This window comes from Oryx dammah, unplaced genomic scaffold (genome assembly GCF_014754425.2).
Source record: "Oryx dammah isolate SB20612 unplaced genomic scaffold, SCBI_Odam_1.1 HiC_scaffold_9, whole genome shotgun sequence".
In the NCBI taxonomy this organism is placed as follows: domain Eukaryota; kingdom Metazoa; phylum Chordata; class Mammalia; order Artiodactyla; family Bovidae; genus Oryx; species Oryx dammah.
In genome coordinates this window covers 16,126,103-16,147,946 of record NW_024070193.1, presented here as the reverse complement: position 1 = coordinate 16,147,946, position 21,844 = coordinate 16,126,103, and the positions used below count along the sequence as shown (strand labels likewise).

Genomic DNA, 21,844 nt, shown 5'->3' with positions numbered 1-21,844 from the left:
TGGTCGTTTGAGTCGCCTAAGTGGATAAAGTCGTTCATGAAGGCAGTTGAATACTGTCTTGTAAGTTAGGGTCTTTCATATGGAAAATTGTCTGTAATCACTTTGTGTGTGGGAAGGGAAAAGAAATTCATGCCTTGTAGTCTGTATAATCTTGACAGGCATCCTGCCTCAAAAACCTTTCCATTGTCCCCCGTGGAGGCTAAAATCCAGACTTCTTCCTGTGACACTCACAGCTTTCTCAAGAAATTACAGGGTTGGAAAGATGCTTCCCTCCTTCTAAGTGTCCTTGTGTGTGTGAATGTGCTCAGTTGCTCATTCATGTCCCATTCTGTGCGACCCCGTGGGCTGTATGTAGCCCACCAGGCTCCTGTGTCCATGGAATTCTCCAGGCAGGAATACTCATGTGGGTCCCATTTGCTTCTGCAGGGGATCTCCGACCTGGAAACCTAACTTTATGCTAATATCAAGTCCCGTCTGTAGCATTCCTGAGAGATGGCCATCTGAGCTTTTGTTGGATACAGCCAACAAAAATTGAGTTTTGGGCAGGGCTGAAGGTGAAGAAGATAGGGAGGACAGAGAAGACATTTAACTCTAGGAGACCTCTTGCTGGTCATAAGTCCAGCTCCTCCTTCCTCCCCCAAGATCAGCCTCCTTACCTTTTTCACTTGTGTCCTTTGCTTTGCTGGCCCTGCCTTCCTGCAAACCCCTCCCTTTCATTTCAACCATCCATGTCCACCTGTCCTCCAGAAGCAAACTCAAATACCAGTTCATTCAACAGTATTTACTACCTCCTTCTCTGTGCCAAGCACCTCATCTTTAAAATATCCTGTAGCCAATCCACCTCTAATTCTCTGATCTACTAGGGCAGTTATCATCTGGTGAATTTTTGCTGCCATGTGACATCTCTCCTATTTTTAATCTTAAACTTTTTTTTAATATTAATTTTTCCACACCTTTTTTTTTAATCTTCCCAGTGCACTTTATAAAACTCCTCGAAGGCAGGGACTGTGCAGTCTCAGTCTTTACAGTGCCTTGGGTATAATTGTGTATGCATGTATTATTCATGATCAACCCAGTCAATCCTAAAGGAAATCAGTCCTGAATATTCATTGGAAGGACTGATGCTGAAGCTGAAACTCCAAAACCTGGCCACCTGATGTGAAGAACCAATTCATTGGAAAAGACCCTGATGCTGGGAAAGATTGAAGGCAGGAGGAGGGGGGGGACCACAGAGGACGAGATGGTCGGATGGCATCACCGACTCGATGGACATGAGTTTGAGCAAGCTCCGGGAGTTGGTGATGGAGAGGGAAGCCTGGCATGCTGCAGTCCATGGGGCTGCAAAAAATCGGACACAACTGAACAACCGAACTGAAAAAAAAAAAAAAAAAAAAACAACCGAACTGAACTGTGGTTTACTTACCATTAATAAGAGATGATAAGATTGGCAGAGATTTTGTCCTCTCTGCTTCAATTTCATAGTAAAGGATGCCAAGCACCTTTTTCCCCCTTCACAGTTTAAATATGGACTGATTGAAAAATAACCTAGTGGTAACTGATTTTGTACACAGTGGGAATTTTTCAAGCTGCTGGACCTTCACTGAGGTTAATTTTTAAAACATTATATAAATCAAATCTGCTCTACATTTAGAATTCCTGCCCTTTCTGATATGTAAGATATACTATGGAAAAAAAAAAAAGCTTGAAAAAATCAGCTTTGGTTTATCAACAGCTGCAAAGGCTGAAGGCAATACCGGATTCTCATCTGCTCCAACCACACCCATCTGCTGTTTGTGCAGCATTATGGGAGAAGTCACTGGGGAAAGCCAAATACTCTGTTACTGCATAGGGCCTCTCAGAAGTCATTTACATTAACAGCTTGCTTTTTCTGATTGTAAATGCGTGCTTCCATCTCTTGCCCTTCTTGTGCAGGCCTATCACGACCCTATGCTGAAACTCTCCATAATGACAGAACAGGAGTTGAATCAAATTTTTGGAACACTGGACTCCCTGATTCCTCTCCATGAAGGTATAATTTTGTTCCCAGGATGAGTCGTGACTTGTAGCATTAACTGAGTTGTCTTATAACAAGTTACGGTTATGTAATAATGTGAGTAACCCAGACTTTCCCAGCCCTGTTCATATTTTGAGTGCCTAACAAAATAAGGACTCTGTTTGTTTCTCACCAGACCTCCTTAGTCAGCTTCGAGATGTCCGCAAGCCCGATGGCTCGACTGAGCACGTCGGTCCTATCCTCGTGGGCTGGGTAAGAAAAGTTCTCTGGCTTTGACTAAAGATGATTTTCAGTAATGTCAATGGAGTTTCATTTTAGCTGGACTTTTTGTATAGGCACACTTTTGGTTTCACATCAGAAAAATTAAAATGGCAAGTTTCTAGTATAATTTATCATTATATTTATTAGCCTTTATCACCTCAGAGCATAGAAACAGTTTTTTTCTTATTATAAATGAATTGCATTTAAAGATAACATGGCCTTTGTGCAGTGAAAGAAGTAAAGGCACACGTGAAATTGTTACTAGTTTCACATCAAATTAAGTAAAACTAATTAATATTCATATCACTCCAATTACAAATATAGCTATTACCTCTTTCATTCTAGTGAATATTTAAGGACAGCTTCCTGTATATCACTAAGAAAGCTTTATTCGTGCTACCAAAAAAAATTTTTTTTCCTTATGGTCAAATGTCATTTCATAAACAAGGTAATAACTAAATACTGGTAATGTTTAGCATATATCTGATCCTAAGTAACTTCTTATGAGAGCTGGGTATTATGCTGATCTGTACCCCAACATAACCCATACCCTTTCATAATTGAAGAAATCAGTTGTGACTTTAGATTATGGTGTCTATAGATTTTTGGTTCTGGGGCTGAGTTAGTGTTTTACTAAGCGCTTACAGTGGTGGTTCAGTTGTAGTTTATTTTAGACAAGGTATGCACTTTCTGTTTTGCCACAGGCCCCGCTGCTCCCTATTATGCATTTCTATTTCCCTCTGTATGTCCTTGAGTGTTCCACCCCTGCCCCGGGTGTTTTTCATTTGTTACGAAGCAGATAATGAAAGCAGATTACTCTGAAGACTTCTTCCAGGCAGTATTAGGTCCCTCTGATCCACACAGTGTTCCAGAACAGGCAGGAAGTGCCACTATTTGGAGAGTGTGTGAAGATTATAAATCCTATGTGAGTTGTGTTTATCAGGTTACACTGTATTTATCAGGTTACACTTTATTTGTATATTAACCTTCCTAAATCTTCCAGCAAGTAAGCTTTTCTTACTTTAATGCTTCTCCATTACTGCCTTGATCAAGAAACTTTGACGGTTTCATGACTTAGCTTTAGTCCAGGAGTCACTTTTAGCACTGAGGCTGAAATATCCCAAGGGTATATGAAAGTCAAGTAATGTTCTAAGATGAATAATTTAGAAAATGTGCCTTAATATTTCAAGAGAGATCATTCATCTTATTTTTTTTTAAACTTTCATTTTATTATGAGCACTGGTAGATGTCTTAACTTCGTTAGCCCACAAAGAAATTTCTCTAAAAAGAGTCAGCCAGCTGGAGACAGAGGAGGTGTAATGAGATGAGAGAGTCTGCCTTACTGCTTCTTAAACTTCTTCAGTCTGTGGACTGCTTTGGTGGGAGAAGAAACAACTTCAGAAAGGCACGATGACGCCTCTGTTTTTTGATGAGACGGCAGTGTACAACTATAAGGTTTCCTTAGACATCATATACAAATTGTCTGTTCATGCGAGAAGCAAAAATGAACGCAATCTGCTGTGTTACTTTTCTTTGTCTGAAATAAATGCACTTTTGTTAGGAAATTGGTTTGATTTGAGGGTAGGTTTTGTAGTCCTTTTCTGTACTTACACCAAAGATGTTTGACCATGCCAGTCCATTGCTGTCTGGACACTTAGACATCAAATGAGAACTTGCAGCTTGAAGAGCAGCCTAAAATCACACAACTGGCCCATTGTTACCAGATCTCATGGGAAATGGTCCTTATTTATCAGGCCTGATGAGCTGTTAAATGTTTTCCCTCTCTTCACTGCAGATGTGTCCGTGCGAGTGGGAATTGTAAACCAAGGGGTGCATCTGTTTGAGTTCTGGTCTTTTTAACAGAACAAAATAAACATCTTAGTAGACTTTGAATGAGAAAAGTCAAAGCCCATTCCACCCATGAAAAATTGATTTATTTCCCCCCAAAGGAAAAAAGTGGGCAAAAAAGCTCTTTTAAACAAGTAAGCTGCCCAAGTGGGATTGCCCTGACCAGTCCTTTTGACCTTAGAATGAATCAATTGCTTTTGCTTTAAAGACCTTAAAGAGAGTGGTGGGTTTTTTTCAGGGAACCACCTTCGTTACTGGAGATCAGTAACCATGGGCTGGCCTGTTCTCATAAACCTCCCTTTCTCATAAAGAAACAGCTTCCCAAATTACATCTTCATGCTAACATTTTTTTAGTAATAAAATAATTTATCAGTGCTACTGAGCAGCAAGTTCTCATGTTAATTTGGGTTCTAATTAAATTTTCATTCCAAAGAGAGAGTCAGGGTACACAAAAGCAAAAAAAAAAAAAAAAAACAACAACAACTTTGTTCTATCACTTTTCATAATGTTGGGAAGGTAGAAAGAATTTCTTTAAAAAAAGAGAGAAAGCATTTCCTTATAAATTCTTGATAGTCTAAAAGATGGGGAGTACTTCAGAACTCTCAGGGGTTGTGGAAAGGACAAACACACTTCAGACTGGTTTTGTCTCCAGCTAAGCAAGTAGTTTTGCTTCTCTAAACCATAATTTCTTCAATAAAAATATTTTTGGAGTAATTAATAATAGCTAGTAGCTACCAATTCTTAACTGGGAACCAACCTCTTGTTAACACTTTTTATCTGCTGTATCTCAACATCTCACTAAAAGAGGATATTAGTATGTGTATTTTGTAGGTGAAGAAAAGCTTCTGAAGGTTCCCTTGACTAGTAACTGAGTTAGGCTTTGAATGTGATTCTCCCTGTTCTAGAGTTATTGCACTGTATTTGGAAACCAAGATATGTGTATTCTTCATTCCCTATCTGGTTATAGACCACTTGTGGCTTTTTCTAGCCAGTGAGCTGTACCAGATAGGTTTTCAGGTTATGCTCAGGAAATGAGGACCTTGTCAGGTGTGAACACAGGATCAGAGCCAGATTTGGTTGCCATGGCAGCAGGGCGGCATGGTCAGAGAGAGTAACGGACCATTGGACAGCAAGCGACAGCATGGTCGGGGTGCTTAGCTAGATTACATCTGATGGTTACTACTGATTTGTTTCTCCATAATGAAAACATTGGCCATTTCCAAGTCTTTCTAAAAGGCAAGGAAATGGAAATGAAATTAAGAGGGCCTGAGTCTCTTTCGAATTAACTCTGAAGATCTGAATTACAAGCCACAGTGCCACATGTGCGGTATGTCTGTGTGTGTATAAGTCTCAGTTATTATTACTTTCAAATACAGCATAGAGAAAAGAATTTCTGCAGCCCTTTGAAATAGAGAGGTTTTTTTGTTTTCATTACATGTAAGGAAGGTAGACATTTCCAGGAAATGTTAAACTCAACAGTGAACTTTTTAAACGTTACACATCTAGGGTGTCTGTGTATGAGTGCGTGTGTATAGGCACCAGTTGTCATTACTTCTAAATATAACAGTGAGAAAGGAATTTCTGTAATTCTTTCTAATACAAATAGAGATTTTTAATAACATGTAAAGAAAGTAGACATTTCCAGGAAATGTTAAACTCGACAGTGAACTTTTCAAACTTGACTTCCATAGTATCTTGTCTGATGTCAGTCACTGAGAAAATAATTTTGATAAAAGGTGTAAAAGCAGCAGCAGGACAGTTAAACTTTGACCCGTTTTTGAAATGCCGCTGCAGCTTATTTTTAAGCTGAGTTCATAAACCGTCAAATATTATCTAATCCAGTAATCCATTAAACATTCATTTATTAGTTCTTTCAAAATACAAACTGTCTGCTGTATAGTGGGCCTAGTGCACAGCACTGAGGATGCAAAAATGAAAGACCCTCTCGCCACCATCTCACACTGAATCCTTCTACAGAACAGGCGTTGTGGTAGATGTGACTTCCTAGTCCAGGGAGGGAAGAAAACACTGCAGGACCGTTGGCTGCATTTTATTGCCTCTGATGACCTTCTGGAAGCTGACAGCTTGTACATGAGGGTGCCATCATAGGGAGGAGTGGAAAGGGGAGATGAGCAGCCCTTTCACTGAGTCTTTGACCTTGTGTTTGCACCTTGTGACTAATGGGATATGTCAGGGAAATTAGTATTTGGCTGGAAGGAAGATGATGGACTCAGAAGTGTTCCAGCATCTTAAAATTTATTCTTTGCAGAGGGCTTCCCTGGCGGCTCAGTGGTAAAGCACCTGCCTGCCAGTTCAGGTGACGCAGGTTCAATCCCCAGGTCGGGGGAGGGGTGGAGAGCCCTGGAGAACGAAATGGCAATGTTGGCCCTCCAGTATTCTTGCCTGAAACATCTCGTGGACAGGGGTGCCTGGCAGGCTACAGTCCACGGGATCACAAAAGAATCAGCCAGGATTTAGTGACTAAACAACAGCAATAATAATCTTTGCATGGAATTGTGATATTAACCATAAGGTATATTCTGGCCTGTCAGAACTAATTTAAAAGACATTTGTAAATGCTTTCTGCATCTAATTTTTTACTAATTATACTTTTAACTTCTTGGATTTCTTTATAATTGTTCTACCTTGGAATCAAGTACTTTAAAACTAATGTAGGTAGAGGTGCTTGCTCTGGGCCATGCAAAGGTCTGGGCTGTGGGGTCTGACTCCTTTCTTTTTGTGCCACCAACTCTTCTAGATTAGTTTCTTATTAATAATTTTAAAAGAACCCTTATTAAAAAATATTCTTTCCTCTCACCAGATACTTTTGAAAGTTTAAGACAATTCTGTGTGCATATGCAGAAATCCCCATTTAGGAAAATTCTGAATTGTTCACATATACAGTAATTCCAGTTCTTTTGCGTCTAGCTTAGATTGACAGAAATGCAAACAAATTACTGAGGTCTTAATAACCAAGAAAGTAAACATGCCGCTAAGAAAATAACTGTGCAAGAGCTGTCTATTGCCTGCCATTTTGAAGATTCCATGTGTGTCTCCTCCAGCCTTGCAGAGAGATGTTGGGCAGGCCTGGAGACCAGTTAGGCTTTGCTCAGTCCCAATGAGTGATGTCAGAGTGTAGCTTCAGAGCATACTTATTTTAATTCTGCACCCCTCCTTTCATGTTCCTTTCTTAGCTGCCTTGTCTCAGCTCCTACGACAGCTACTGCAGCAATCAAGTAGCTGCCAAAGCTCTGCTGGACCACAAAAAACAAGATCACCGAGTCCAAGATTTCCTGCAGCGATGTTTAGAATCCCCCTTTAGCCGAAAACTAGATCTCTGGAATTTCCTGGATATTCCACGAAGCCGTCTGGTGAAATACCCTCTGCTGCTTCGAGAAATCTTGAGACACACACCAAATGATAATCCAGATCAGCAGCACCTGGAAGAAGCTGTGAGTTTCTTTCTTTCTCCCCTTGGTCTTTCCCCAGTGGTTGTAAGATTGGGTAAATGTGGGAATGAAGGGTCCCTGGGTACTAGGACACAGAAATCTTGGATTCAGGGCTGGACTGAGGGTGGTGGTTTATTAGGGACTAAAGCATACACATATCTTGGTTTCCAACATGACTCGACCATGTTTTGATTTGTCAATCAGTGCTATTCCTAATCTGTGAAATGCAGTATTTACATGAAATGCACTCTAAAGTCCCTTTGATTCTAAAGTTTCTTGATTCTGAATAGGTGACTCTGTAATCTGTTGCAATTCCTGATTATTAGGGTAAGATCTCTGTAGAGATTTTAAATTGAATAGCTTTGTTTAGTTAGCAAATGGAAGTTGCCTTTTGCCTTTTACTGAAGCCCATTTGTGAAATCAGCACCCATTTGAAACCCAGCTGTCCTTGGCCCCAGATTGATGCATAGAGCCTAGTCAAATCCACTCACCAGTGACTGTATTGGGTATGGGGCTGGGTGGTTTGGGAAATATGGATTCTTCCTTAGCAGCAATTTAAGACCAGGAAAAATCAGATCCATATCATGGGATGTGGTGAACTGTGACATTCTGCTCAGAGAGCTCAGTTCTGGTTGCAGTGCTCTGCAGGACAGGGTAGAGGAGATGACAGGCCAGAGGAGCAAACAGCCAAGGCAGAGGTGTAAAGAAATGACAGGGTACGTCATGCCAGCGAGTGCCATTGACCAGTTTGCCTGGGGTTGATAATAGTCAGAAAACAGCAAGAGAAGGGACTGAGGGTGGTGGTTCACATTGGGTATGCGGTTGTAAATATCGATTTGAGACCCTTTTCCTTTCTTGTGCTTTTGTTTCTTAAGTAGCTTAGATTCAGGTTCAAGTTCCAGCGCCGTCACTGACAAGCTGTGTGATCTTGGACATGTAACATTGCATCTGTAGCACAGGGGGCAGCAGAGACTCGGGACAGGGAGTCAAGTTGGGAGGATGTTGCAGCGGTGCAGATGCGTAGTCTTGGAAACCTGCTCAGGGAGTTAGCAGTGAGGATGCAGAGACCAGTTCTAGCAGTTCATTCCCTGACTGGACCTGGGACAGTAACAAGCTGATAAACAGAGGTGATTGAAAAATCAATCAAAAGCCTTGAGTCGGTGGAGCGAACTGCCCATCTCTTCCCAGAGAGGGGCTTAATAACATCGGGGTGGCCAAAGAGTTTTCTGTAAGATGGTATGGCAAAAACCCAAATGAACGTTTTGGCCAACTCAATAGTAATTAGTAACAACAACAGTAGTAAATAGTAACAGCAACAACAATAACAACAGTAACACCTGCTGACATGTATTGAATACCTAGTAAATCATCTTTATGTGATTGTCTAATGGGTTATGTATCTCATTTAACCCTCATACTAACCTATAAGAAAGCTGTTCATGTTAGGGCCATTCTCCTTTTCCAGATAAGGCGTGGGGGCATTAAATAATTCGCCCAAGTCTGGGCCAACAAGTAATGGAGTTGATATCCAAACCTTGTCAGTGTAAACTGCCACTCTTATGACTTCTCCACTTCTTTATGCTCCTCTGCCATAGAGCTGAAAGACGGGCTACTTTTTTAAGCCCCTCTTGTCTCTGGAACTACAGAAATCTGTCTAGGTACCAGGCTTTATGGAAGGCCTCACCAATCCAGAGCTGGGCCAGTTGTCTGTGTAGGGAGAGAGAAGAACACGAAAGACTCTCCTGATTCACAAGGTGTTTGAGGTGTCTGGCAGGCCCAGCATACAGACCAGGCTCCCAGTCTAGCACAACGGGGAATGCAGGCCCGAGACGAGGCCCAACTCACTTCATGTCTGTTTTTATTACTCGGAAGAGCAATACCGTGGCCTCCTCTCCATATCTCATCCCAGCAAGCGTGTGGTCTGTAGGAATGAGAACAACAGGGAACTCGAACTAGTCTAAATAATTACTTTTGTGAAGAACACAAGCCTACTCTGGGTTTTCCAGTAAAGATTTCTTCTTTTTAAAACGCAGCATGAAAGAATAATGCTTTGTTTAGAAACAAGAAAAAAAACAAACAAAACAGTAAGCTAAAGTTTGAATTTAAAAACAGATAGATAAGAATATGATTGTTTGCAATACACCAGTTTCCTTAGTGCATAAAATTCTTCAGGCAAATTTGCCAAGTTCTTCATGCAGATTTAGGTGTGAAGCATGGTATACCTGCATTTGAAAATGTCTGCAAAGCAAGTCTACTAAGTGTCCATTTACTCTGTATAGGCACAGCAATTTTTTTTCCTCTTCTTTACAAAATCCTTGTGGCATTATCCTGGATGAACAGAAATGTAGCCCTGTACTCTTGAATACATCATGAATGTTTGATAACCATAAAATCCACACTACCATTGTAGCTTAACTAATATGTTCCCTGAAGAAATTTTCCTCCTCTGAGAAGAAAAAATCAGGGAACTCTAAATAAATTTCTTCTACACCAAGCATTCAGTCTTATGATTAGATCTAAGGAAAGATCTTCCTTTTTAATATAGTGTGTAAACCACCACATCTGTATTAGAATTGCTTAATAGTGCTTTGAAATGTTGATAGAAATTTCCCCCCAAAGAGAACATCTTAAAATAGGACTTTGGATACTTGTATATTCCAGATCTGGTTGTTTACTGTTTTGTATTCTAAGGATTGTTTCAGTCAGAAAATTATCCTGTAAACCATCTCTTCCCTCTGCCTGCCACTGCTCCAATTCCCTAAAAAAAAAAAAAAAAAACCACTGGAGTCAATGGAAAGAAAAGTCCCTTTTTCTTTCTTCCTTTTTTTTTTTTTTTGATGCAACTACAGAGAAACCTGCTATTCTTGGTCCATGTCAGGAGCCAATGAGTAGATGATATTACCTCACAAGGGGTCAGACAGACAGGACTTTCAGAGTCTACTTTGAGCATGACGATTCCAGCATGTGGGGGTTTAATCCTTATTCTGTTACGGATATCTTTCATCATGTCACTTTACCAGCCCCTGCCCTTCAGCTTGAACCCAAATAAGAAATGCAACAATAAATTTAAATGCGCAACTACCATGACTGTTGGTTATTGGCAATATCCTATGTGTAACTTTATTCCTTGCTGCAATTCTGCAAAATAAATTCCTCTTGAGAACTAGTACAGAGAGATTAGACATGGCATGCAGCTCTATTAGTTATGTATACAACTGAATATAAATACAAAAGCAGTATTTTCAATAAATGAAAGCAGGCCCAGAGTCACTACAATAAATACAGATACAGAATATGGAATAACACCAAATGTTTCCATTCTTTTGTCTCTCTTTGTTATTTTTTTCAAACACCAAAGAAAGAAGCAGCATTTGAGAGTAGTCATAGCTGCCTAAGGAAGCACTGTGGCTTTTGAGTTTATTAATCTTCATGTGATATGCCAGCTGTTCAGTTCCTGAGTTAAATTAGGAAATGAACGTCGCTTTATGCCTATAGTACATCCTCTTCTGGTTTCCTGGATTCTTGCAGGAAATTCAGAAAATTGACTCAAATGCTGATTAATTCCAGCTGCCCAGGTACACCTAGTAATGTCTGATAAGATGAGGCACAGCACTTAATGCTCAGGCTTAAAAAAAAAGGAAAAAGTGTGAGTTTCAATTCACATTGAAAATGTAATAAAATAGAAAAATAAGGTAGACATAGAACAATTGTTCAGATACTGCCCATGTATTTTAAGCTTCTTGAGGGCAGGGACCCTGTCTCATTTCCTTGAATGCCACTACCTAGTCAGACACTGAACAGATGCTCAACAAACATTAATTGAATTAATTTGCAAGATGACTCATAGCTTCAGTATATTTTGTGAAATTTCTTTTTTGTTTGTTTTTGAAAGCAACAAATAATCAGTCATCTTTGAAAACCAAGGAGGAGAGAAACAAGGAGAAAGTTTGGGTACCAAAGTGTACCAATTATTACTTGTTTTGTGTTACTGAAACTCAAATTAATTTCACAGGACTTGTACTTAACATTAGGTTGACATCAAAGACCAAAAAAATTCTTTATATGAAGTAAAGAACCTATACTTTTAAAAATAATGTGTTTTTTTTTAATTATCAAGTAGTACTACACTCAAATTTGGAAAACAGAAAAGAATAAATAAATGATCTTTGAAACTGTTAGTAGCTAAAGCATATAGATTATACCTCTGTCCTTAGGATGCAGTCACCAGACATCAGCTCAAAGCTAGAAGATCTTCTGTTGAACTGCATGGAAGTGCCAAAGCTATAATTGTGTAGAAGTTTTTAATCCAGTTTCTTTGGTCATAAGGCACGTGAAAAATAATTACGTAACAATCTTAGAATTCACTGCCACTTGAACAAAGTCTGGTAGCTTTTAGCTGAGTAAAGGCCTCTTTTGAAACCTTGCTTTTCAAAGACTGGTCTGTTTTTCCATTAAATCAATGCAACCAAGAAGAGGCCTTACTCACATTTCTCATCTGTTGTTTTCTATTAAACCCACCGCAAGAAAGATGGGACTGTTGGTCTTTTCACTACTAAGGGACAGAAGTCTCTGCTGAGGAAGTCATTCCTTTGCCTTGGATTGGTATCTTTGAGTTTTTTTCTCAACTAATTTATTGCTCCTTTTTTCTAGAATTTTCTAATTTTTAGATGTATCATTCATGTGCTAAAACACCACCACCTTGGGATAAATGCCCACTGAACATGTCTCAGTGTTGTTCACTTGTTTTGTTTTGCTTCATTTTGTATTTAACCATAATGCATCCACCATTGCTTTGAAATCGCTCTGCCCCTGTCTTGTTTGAGTGTGCTGTAGGAATGGGCATGAGTGTATATAGACAAATCGTCTCCATTCTTACTCCTAGTGCCCTTTCTTTCCATTCCTAGTTCTCTGACATAAATGAGTTATGTTTTGTCACTAAATGATACCCAAACTATTTATTCACACCCCATTTGAATGTGTTGTTTGTAGGTTAAATACATATAGACCTTGAAACTGGGTTTCAAATCCACAAGGACCATCCCTTTTCTGGACTGTTATATTCTGCTTTGTTTTCTCTCCTTGGCTGTATTTTTTGTGTGTATGCCTACATTTTCTACCGTGTTGAGCATATGTTAAGAAATGCGTGATACAGAGCCTAGTGGCTATAAGTCCTGCACATTGAAAGCAGTACTTCATGTTTCTTTCTCTCAGACAAAATTCCACATCAACATTAATTTTATATTTAATACAAATATAGATGTGTGTGCGTGTGTACAAATAAATATATATATATACATATTTATATGTGTACATGTATATAGATGGTATATGGATAGATAGATACAGTATGTTAAAAGCATTTTTCCCCCTTTTCCCAAAGCAGCAGCTTAGATAATGGGATCTCAGAATTAGATCCAAGTGTATCTTAGCGACTTTCTAAGGTTAAGTCCCTGGGCCTTGTTGATATGAATGGTTTGATTACTTTCCCCATACTTCCTTTTTCTTTTTACAGATAAACATCATTCAGGGAATTGTGGCAGAAATCAATACCAAGACTGGAGAATCTGAATGCCGCTATTATAAAGAGCGACTCCTTTACTTGGAGGAAGGCCAGAAAGACTCTCTAATTGACAACTCAAAGATGCTGTGTTGTCATGGTGAACTGAAGAACAACCGGGGCGTGGTGAGTAGTTGCTCTCCTTCAGTGATTTCATCCTGAGCCTCCCTGACCTCTTCATCCATGTGATATTGAGCCTCCTATTACAATGCCTTCAGTAAGCAGAATCATGTTCTTTAGACAAAAGCTTTCTCAAGTGTCTTTTATATCACAGGATCATATATTATTAAATTTATTTTATGTATTATTTATACATATATTTTAAATGTCATCACCAGTACATATTCAGAAAAATTTTGGAAACCATCATAGAGTTGCCAGGTTTTTATGTTGTTTGGTCATATTGTTTGTTTTTGACCCTCAAAAACAAACACAAAACAATTACTATCTCCTCCCACTTTGCTATCAGCAAGTAATAGATGATTTTAACAGGATGTCAAAAGTATATGATCTCAGAAAAATAGATAGTTCTTTAATTGAATTCATTTAGCTTTATGAGAAATTCTTCTTACGAGTTGCCTATCCACAAACTGACATTTTGAGACCAGTTTTTTATTTTTGTGTTTTGTTTTAAATAACAACCTACGCACCATCAGCTCTACATCTAGCTCTGACTTGTAAACACTCCATTCCCTGGCTTTTATTCTTCTGTACATATTGAAATTGTTCCTCCTCTCCTATCATAGCAACTTGCACAAATCTCCCCTGGAGGGCTTACTACGGTAGGTTGTGGGCTTACTACGGTAGGTTGTGATTCTCCATTTATCTGTTAGTATTTCCCACTTTATCATGCTCTTTTAGGGTGGAGACTGTGCCTTGTCAGTCCCTTTCATGGGGACCTACATATACTAAGGCACTGAGTAGTCAGGTGAATATGTGAGTGAATGAATGAATGAAAGCTTACATGAAGGAAACATGGACGTGAATTACAGAGAGATCAAAATTGAGTCAACTCACCAGGCTTTTTTAAAATATGTAACAATAGAAAATAGTGCTAATATGTAGTATTTCCATGATTTTTATACATTTATATATAACATGTTTTATATATCAATTGTACTATGTATAACGTATGTTCATATTTTAGCATTGAGAAAGCCATTGAGACAGTCTCCACTTCTCTTTTGTTTCATCTTTAGTATCTAGCCAACCCTTAGAGTGAAAGCCAAAACTTGATGGAAAAGCTCCTAATAAAGCTTTGATGATTCAGAGGCTGCCTTTTTGACCTGGGCTATAAAGTAGTATTTATGAGCAGGCTTGGAAATGGTATTTGAAATCACTGAGGACATGTCATAGCATCCATTATCAGTGCTGCTGTAGATCTAACCAGCTGATGTTCCAACAGAGGTTGTGAGACCTGTCACAGGCCACTGCTTGAAGAGATGTTTCTGTTTGACTGGGAATAACTGATTGCCAGGCAACTGCGTTCTGCTTTTCACTGATTTTCAGAAAGCACTGGTAGACTTCTAGTGGCTGATACTCCAACTCTTTGAACATTGTTCCTCAGAAGCCCTGTGACAAATAGAAAGAAGCATCACTGTATGGAATGGGGGCCTGTCTTCCTTCTGTCCATCAGTCAAGGGCTGAGGCTCTGGTTGGCTGTGCCTAGGTCATTAAAGATGAGCCCTACCTAGTTCATGTTTCAGGCATATTGATTTTTGAAAACAAAGATTTTAACTGGAGTGGGGCACTTGTTTTTGTTTTTTTTGTTTGCTGCTTTGCTTTTTCCCCGTGGAGGTGTAAAAGTCATTATGAATAAAGTCATGAGTCAGGGGGAAAAAGTCTCAATAGCCTGAGGGCAGGAAGGAGCTGCAACTAAGAAGAGGAGCTCTCAGTGAACATTCATCAGCAAGGAATATTTTTTTAAAGTTGCCCAGAGAATCAGTGTTCAAACCTCCTACCTTGGCTAGAAGAGAGATTTGAAGTAGAAGCAGTGTAAAAATCTCTGATTATTTTTAGTATATGAAATAGTGACTAACACCTCCCCTCACCAATCCCCATTATCATTCCCTCTACCATTCCTCTCCACCACCAAAGAAAAAAGCCCTTAACTTGGTTATTTTGTGCTTTTCTCTATTTTGCAGTCTTCAGACCTCCGCCTACCCCAAATACACACCAATACAGAACCACCATCCTTTGTTTCCACAAGCCAACATTTAGTTGAGCTTCCATTTCTGCAGTTTTTGATGTATGTGTGCCTGTGTGTCTGTCCATCCATCAGTCTGCGGCAGGGTGGAGGTAGATGGCCCACAGGTATCTTTTCTTCCAAATGTAAAATTATCTGATAACACTGAAAGTGCTTCCCTGACCCCAAGTCAGGATTCTAATGTGAATTTTCAGCCCTATTCTTCTGGTCTCCTCCTTGAAACTCCTAGGCTGACATTCCCAAATATTACTGCTGGAAAACCAGAACCTAGCTGCAGAGTCATGGATCGTCTCACTTCCACTCCTAAGCATTTCCAAGCTGTGGGAAGAGTCTGGCACCTGGAGTTGAATGGAGCCAATTTACCCCAGCTCCACTCAGAAAAATTGCTTTTGTAATGTGGTTTTGAGACAAGCCTTTATTTTCGAGATTCTTTTTTTGCCCATAACACACACATCAATCATCAGTCTTTTAAGCACAACCTCTTCGGAGAACTGAGGTTCTTATGAACTTTACCAAGAAGGACAACTGCTTTGATCGTCTCTCTTCATGGCTACAGCTGCATACTCTGGTTTCGTCGGGAATGGGCAGTGTTCCGAGCCGGGGTGCCTGGGCGAAGCTGATAATCAGCTCTGTGGTGGAATGAATTACGGGTTTGAGAAGCAAAGATTAATATTAGGCTCAGATATACCAGTCTCATCCTTTATGGACTGATACTCATTTTGATCTCTTAGAATTGTACTGGATATAATAAACTAAAGCCAGGAAAGGACTGACTTTTTTTTTTCCCCCTCCATTACACCCTTTGTTCTATGGGGTTTCTCTCTATTTCTTTCTTAATGTTCCTATAATAAAAGTACTAGAAACCACGTATGCCTGCATGTGTTGTGAATTGTTAACACCCCTGGAGCTGGCAGACCTGAATGCAGGTGTCTGTAGGCAGAAAGGCCTTCTTCACTGGGGCCCTAGGGAGGTGCTCTTACAGGACAGGCAATGGATGCATCTGGAAATGCCTCCAACCCCCAACTGGTGTTCTCCTGGAGGTAGGTTCAAGCTGAGAAGTTCATAGGTCAGTTTGAAGCTGGTGGCCAGGGGCCTGTTATCCCCAGAGGTCTACTTATCAACTCCTTAGATTATTGCTTAAGGGAATCCTGTGTATTCTTTTCTTCCAGAAACTCCATGTCTTCCTTTTCCAAGAAGTGCTTGTTATCACCCGCGCCGTTACCCACAATGAGCAGCTCTGCTACCAGCTGTACCGGCAGCCTATCCCCATGAAGGACCTCCTGCTGGAAGACTTGCAGGATGGGGAAGTGAGGCTGGGCGGCTCCCTGCGCGGCGCGTTCAGCAACAATGAGAGAAGTACGGATGGCTGTCCCTCTTGACCTGTGGAATGTCTTTGGTAGTGGTGGTTTGCAGGGAATGGCCGGCTGGTGAAAGAGACGAGCCATGGCCTTGGAGTCAAATTGCATCTCAGTTGTGTTTCATCACTTAGAGGTTGTGGAAACTTACTCAACCTCTAGGAGCCTTAGTTTGCCATCTGCAAAGTGGGGATGCATGCATACCTACTTCATAGGATTGTTCTAAGGATTAAGTGAGACACTGTGAGTTGACCTCTGTCCAGCATGACTGGTGCCCCGTATGCTCCCTTTCTCTGACTGCTTCCACTGGATAAAAGCCTTCTTAAGACCAGACTGTCCCTATGTGACTGCAGTCGCTTAACGGTGGGTGTTCACATAGAGCCAACTTGTGTCTAAAGAGGCACAACTATGGTCAACTGGGCTGAGGGTTTATCTGTAATTACTTGAATGGGCTTCTCTGACTTGAGATTTAGTAAACAAAGGAATTAACCAAGAGAAGCTTAGATAGCAGTGTCTATCTAGGGTCTTCTATGTGTCAAACACTGTGCCAGGCACTGGTATACACTGGTCTACCACAAAGGTCAATTTTTGGGGAGCCCTGTGGAATTTACCTTGTGATGGAGAAAATAGATGAGAAATGACTAAATATTCTGGGTGTGTTTAAAAAAAAAAAACAACAAACAAACCCTAAAACCCATTAAGGAGACAGAGAATAGCAACAGAAGATCTGTTTAAGATGTAATGATCAGGGAAGTCGTCTTTGAGCAAGTAACATTTGAGCCTCTTGGCCTACTTGTCATATTGTCCAAGTAGTTAATATATGCTGCCTCTTACCTCCACACCAGCCCCTCCACCCTAGTGGTAGTACTGGTAGCAGTAGTAGTACTTACATTTCTCCAGTAGCAATGTAGGAGCATTTCCATATGTTATTATGTTTATCCCTCATAATAACCATCTAAGGTTGAATCTCTTTGTTTTCCCCATTTTACAAATAAACTGAAATGTTGAGGAGTCAAGGCATTTGCCCCACAGAAAAGAGTGGAGCTTGAATTTATCTGAAGCCAGTCTGTTGACCTCAAGGATCTTGCAGGGGCCCTGGACTGACTGAGCTCAGACACCACATGCATGTGACTCATGGGGCCAGTTAATGTTGTTATTAAATCAAATGTCTTCCATATTGTGCACTATCGTTTTTTAAATGCACATAGCTCCAGGATTTCCCTGGCAGTCCAATGGTTAGGCCTACATGCTTTCACTTCTGAGGGCCTGGGTTCAACCCCTGTTTGGAGAACTAAGATCCCACAAGCCACATGGCATGGCATGGACAAAAATATATATAAATAAATAAAAATTTTAAAGAAACAAATGCATATAGCTCCTGTTGGCAGTTATTAGAATGTCATTTCATTTTAAAATGAATCCAAACTTTTAAGAGTTCTGTCTGTATCTTGGGACTTCCCTGATGGTCCGGTGGGTAAGGTTCCAAGTTCCCAGTGCAGGGGGCATGGGTTCAATCCCTGGTCTGGGAACTGAGATCCCACATATTGCAGCTAAGCCTACGCGTGCTGCAACTACTGAGCCCATGCACCCTAGAGCCCACATGTAACAACTAGAGAGGCCTGTGTACTACAGTGAAAACCCAGTGCAGCAAAAAAAACAAAAGAATTCTATCTTTACATGTCTTCTCAGTCATCGGATACTAAATACACAGGTACTATCATGTGGAGGATCTTGGACTTGTTTGATGTTACAAAGAGCTTCTTAAACTTGAAAAAGCTTTAGCTTGGGGCAGTTGTTAAAATGACAGATTATCAGCGCCTCCCTGCCCCGCCTCGACTCCAGATCTGTTGAATCCAAATCCCTAAGGGGAGGACCCCAGGATCTGTATTTTTACCATGTTGTTTGGAGATTTTGATATACGGCCAGGTTTGGTACGCAGTACTCCGGGGTCCCAGACAGAGTTGTTCTGTACTGATTTGATAGCCTTGGAAGGCCACCGAGTGCCAGACCTGTGTCAACACCTGTTGGTTGATGGAGGCTGCAGGGTGGAGCCGAGCCATGTCCTGAAATAGTAGGACATTTAGTAATCAGTTAGTGATCTTGCCATGAATACCAGGGTTAGTGTCACCGCATAGGTTATCTTTGACCTGCGGAAATATCTGTCCACTGACCTTTTTTGTGTGTTCTTTTTTCTAGTTAAAAACTTCTTCAGAGTGAGTTTCAAAAATGGATCCCAAAGTCAGACCCACTCATTACAAGCCAATGACACATTCAACAAACAGCAGTGGCTCAACTGTATTCGCCAAGCCAAAGAAACAGTTCTGTGTGCCACGGGGCAGGCTGCGGTCCTTGATTCTGAGGGACCATTCCTAGATCCCGCCACCGGGAGCAGGGAACCACAGGGAGAAACAAAACTTGAGCAGATGGACCAATCAGACAGTGAATCGGATTGTAGCATGGACACGAGTGAGGTCAGCCTCGACTGTGAGCGCATGGAACAGACAGACTCTCCCGGTGGGAACAGCAGGCACGTTGAAAGCAACGTCTGACAGAAGCGTGTGCTTCCTGGAAGTCGCCCTGTGTCTTACCTGTACAGTATTTGCATTCCACATGTGGAACGGTTTGGAGAAGCACTTTTTCACACTTTTGTGACCGTGTTGACCCAGTCTCTTCTGTCTGTACTCTTTTGTCTCTAGTACTGTAACTGCCAACTTGTGTCAGCTGGAATCTGTGGCGACTGTTACCCTGTATTGTTTTTCCCCAGTGTCTGGATGGGTGGATATGTACTTGAACAAGTTATCAATATTTTCACTGGTCCTGCTGGATTTTAAAAAATAGAAAACAACCTCTAATCTGCTGTTTCATATAGATTACTTTTAAAGGGTCCTTCCTCATTTCTCTAGTACTTTTCTAGCTCTTTGACAGAGTAGCTGAAGGCATGAATTTTTAAGGGCCTTGCAAACAGGGCATGAGGAAGTTACCTGTGTAATCGTTATGGTGTTTGAAGGAAACCGGGAAAGATCATTGTTTCAAGTTAAATGGGTCCGATATCATCCAACCAAAAAGCAGGAAAACATCCCTGGGGATTCTGAAGGTTTAATTTCACAAAGGAAGAAGCGCTCTCTTGACCTTGCAGTTTCATCCAGTACAAATCTGATGCAATAATTTACTAGGACATGAAATAAAGTCTGACCTTAAAAGGATCAGCACAAAAGCGGCTGTCAACTCTGAATCTTGAACTGAAGTGTATATTGTATGAGGAGGTCTCTGCCATAGATGCTGGCTGGCCTTAGATAGGCATTTCTAGCCTAAAACATCAGAACAGAACTCATCAGGCCTGGGAAAACCTGGCAGGAATAGCAGAAAGGCCCTCTTCACTTTGTTTCCTCTGCCTCAGCCCACTCATATTTTAGAGCATGAATGAAGAGATGACGGAGAGGCTGTGGCTGCGTCAGTGACTCTGTTTACAGAAACATGTGAGAAGAAGAATTTGGAAGAAGTCCTCCATCATGACCTTGTGTCGGAAGCATTAACAAAGAAAAGCAAAGTCCAGTGTCCTTCTGGGAAAGATCAGAGCCTGGGGTTTTCCTGCTCCACTTTTGGGTCATCATTTGCCATCACTGGCTCTGTGCTGGGATCAGAATCATAATTACATTCTCCAGAGGCTGATTTAATTAACTCCGTCATCAATCAGCATCCGTTGGCCAAACTAGTAACCTCTTTGTCCAGCCTTGATTTACAATGTAGGGTGAGCTGCAGACCTTTGAAAAAAGTTAACTGAATACACAGAAAAGCTCTGCGCGAGTGTAAATGTTAAAGATGACTTGTGCAAAATTGTACCCACACCAGCACTAGTAGTAATGATTCTAAATTATTGCCAAAAAGTTTTTTTTTTTAATCTGTGTCTTTCAAGTTTACACAAAGGAGAGCAGTAAATACTATGTTGTCATTTTATTATGTACATCTATCGTGTACATTCAGAAAGCTGTGTGATGAGATTTATCAATGTAAAAACAAGGTATAGTACTTATTTTTCAAAAATAAAAGAAGTCGTCAATTTTACCCTGTAAAACATATTTCTGTATTTATAGATTTTAAACTTGGTGAATTTTTTTTTTCTATTACAAGTTTATTTAAAACTGCTTTGTTTCTTAAGTTGATATTGATTTACCAACTGACTGACTGAATCTGCTGCAGACAGAAGCAGAGAAAAGCCAAGAATAGTTGTTTGATGGTGAAGAAAAGAATGAATCATTCTTTGAAGGAGCCATCGGCCACTTTGGGCAGCATGTTGAGAAAAGAGATCTGTCAAGGACTGGCCTATGAGAAGAAAGTCAATGAATGTTTTCATGAAATGAATGTTTTTGTATAATGGCCTTAAACTTTTCTGGAAGCATTTCAAATAAATTACATTAAAAATGTCATTTTCTTGGTGTATAGTGTTTGCCCTACAAATACCAAACTTCAGTTGTCTTCCTGGGAGCTTCTTTCCAAAATTGCTGCTGCTGAGTAAGTCGCTTCAGTCATGTCCGACTCTGTGCCACCCCAGAGACGGCAGCCCACCAGGCTCTCCCGTCCCTGGGATTCTCCAAAATTTCTGCTTGTACCCAAATAGACATTATGATAGGGTGCAGGTTGAAACAAATGTTTTGATTTGATCTACTAAAGTTCTTATAGAACTCATATTTCTAACATCTGTTTTTTCAAGGATTCTCTACTCTTTATTTTAATTTAACACTGGAGTATATAGTTGACTAGCCACCTTGTATTAGTTTCTAGTGTATAACAAAGTGATTCCATTATACATATATACCTCTATCTATTCTTTTTCAGATTTTTTTCCCATTTAGATTATTACAGAATATTGAGCAGAGTTCCCTGTGCTATACAGTAAGTGCTTATTGGTTATCTGTTTTATGTACAGTAGTGTGTACCTGTTATTCCCAAACTCCAAATCTATCTTCCACTACCCTTCCCCACCCCCGTAACCATAAATTCATCCTCTAAATCTGTGAGTCTGTTTCTGTTTTGTAAATAATTTCATTTGTATCTTTTGTTTTTTAGATTCCTCATAGAAGTGATATCATGATATTTGTCTTTCTCTGTCTGACTGACTTAGTATGATAATCTCTGGGTCCATCCATGTTGCTGCAA

At 40.3% G+C, this 21,844-nt stretch overlaps 1 protein-coding gene across 6 annotated transcripts in view; it reads left to right on the top strand.

Moving 5' to 3' along the window:
• ARHGEF3 (Rho guanine nucleotide exchange factor 3) overlaps positions 1-21,114 on the top strand; it is a 306,250-nt gene extending 285,136 nt beyond the window's left edge. For all 6 annotated transcript variants that reach the window (XM_040246414.1, XM_040246415.1, XM_040246413.1 and 3 more), the window contains 6 exons: positions 1,933-2,029; positions 2,190-2,266; positions 7,318-7,575; positions 13,085-13,255; positions 16,505-16,691; positions 18,887-21,114. In XM_040246414.1, the coding sequence (XP_040102348.1) occupies positions 1,933-2,029; positions 2,190-2,266; positions 7,318-7,575; positions 13,085-13,255; positions 16,505-16,691; positions 18,887-19,239 (1,143 nt within the window). In that variant the 3' untranslated portion in view covers positions 19,240-21,114. The remainder of the gene's footprint in view (positions 1-1,932; positions 2,030-2,189; positions 2,267-7,317; positions 7,576-13,084; positions 13,256-16,504; positions 16,692-18,886) is intronic.
• Positions 21,115-21,844: the final 730 nt, after the last annotated feature.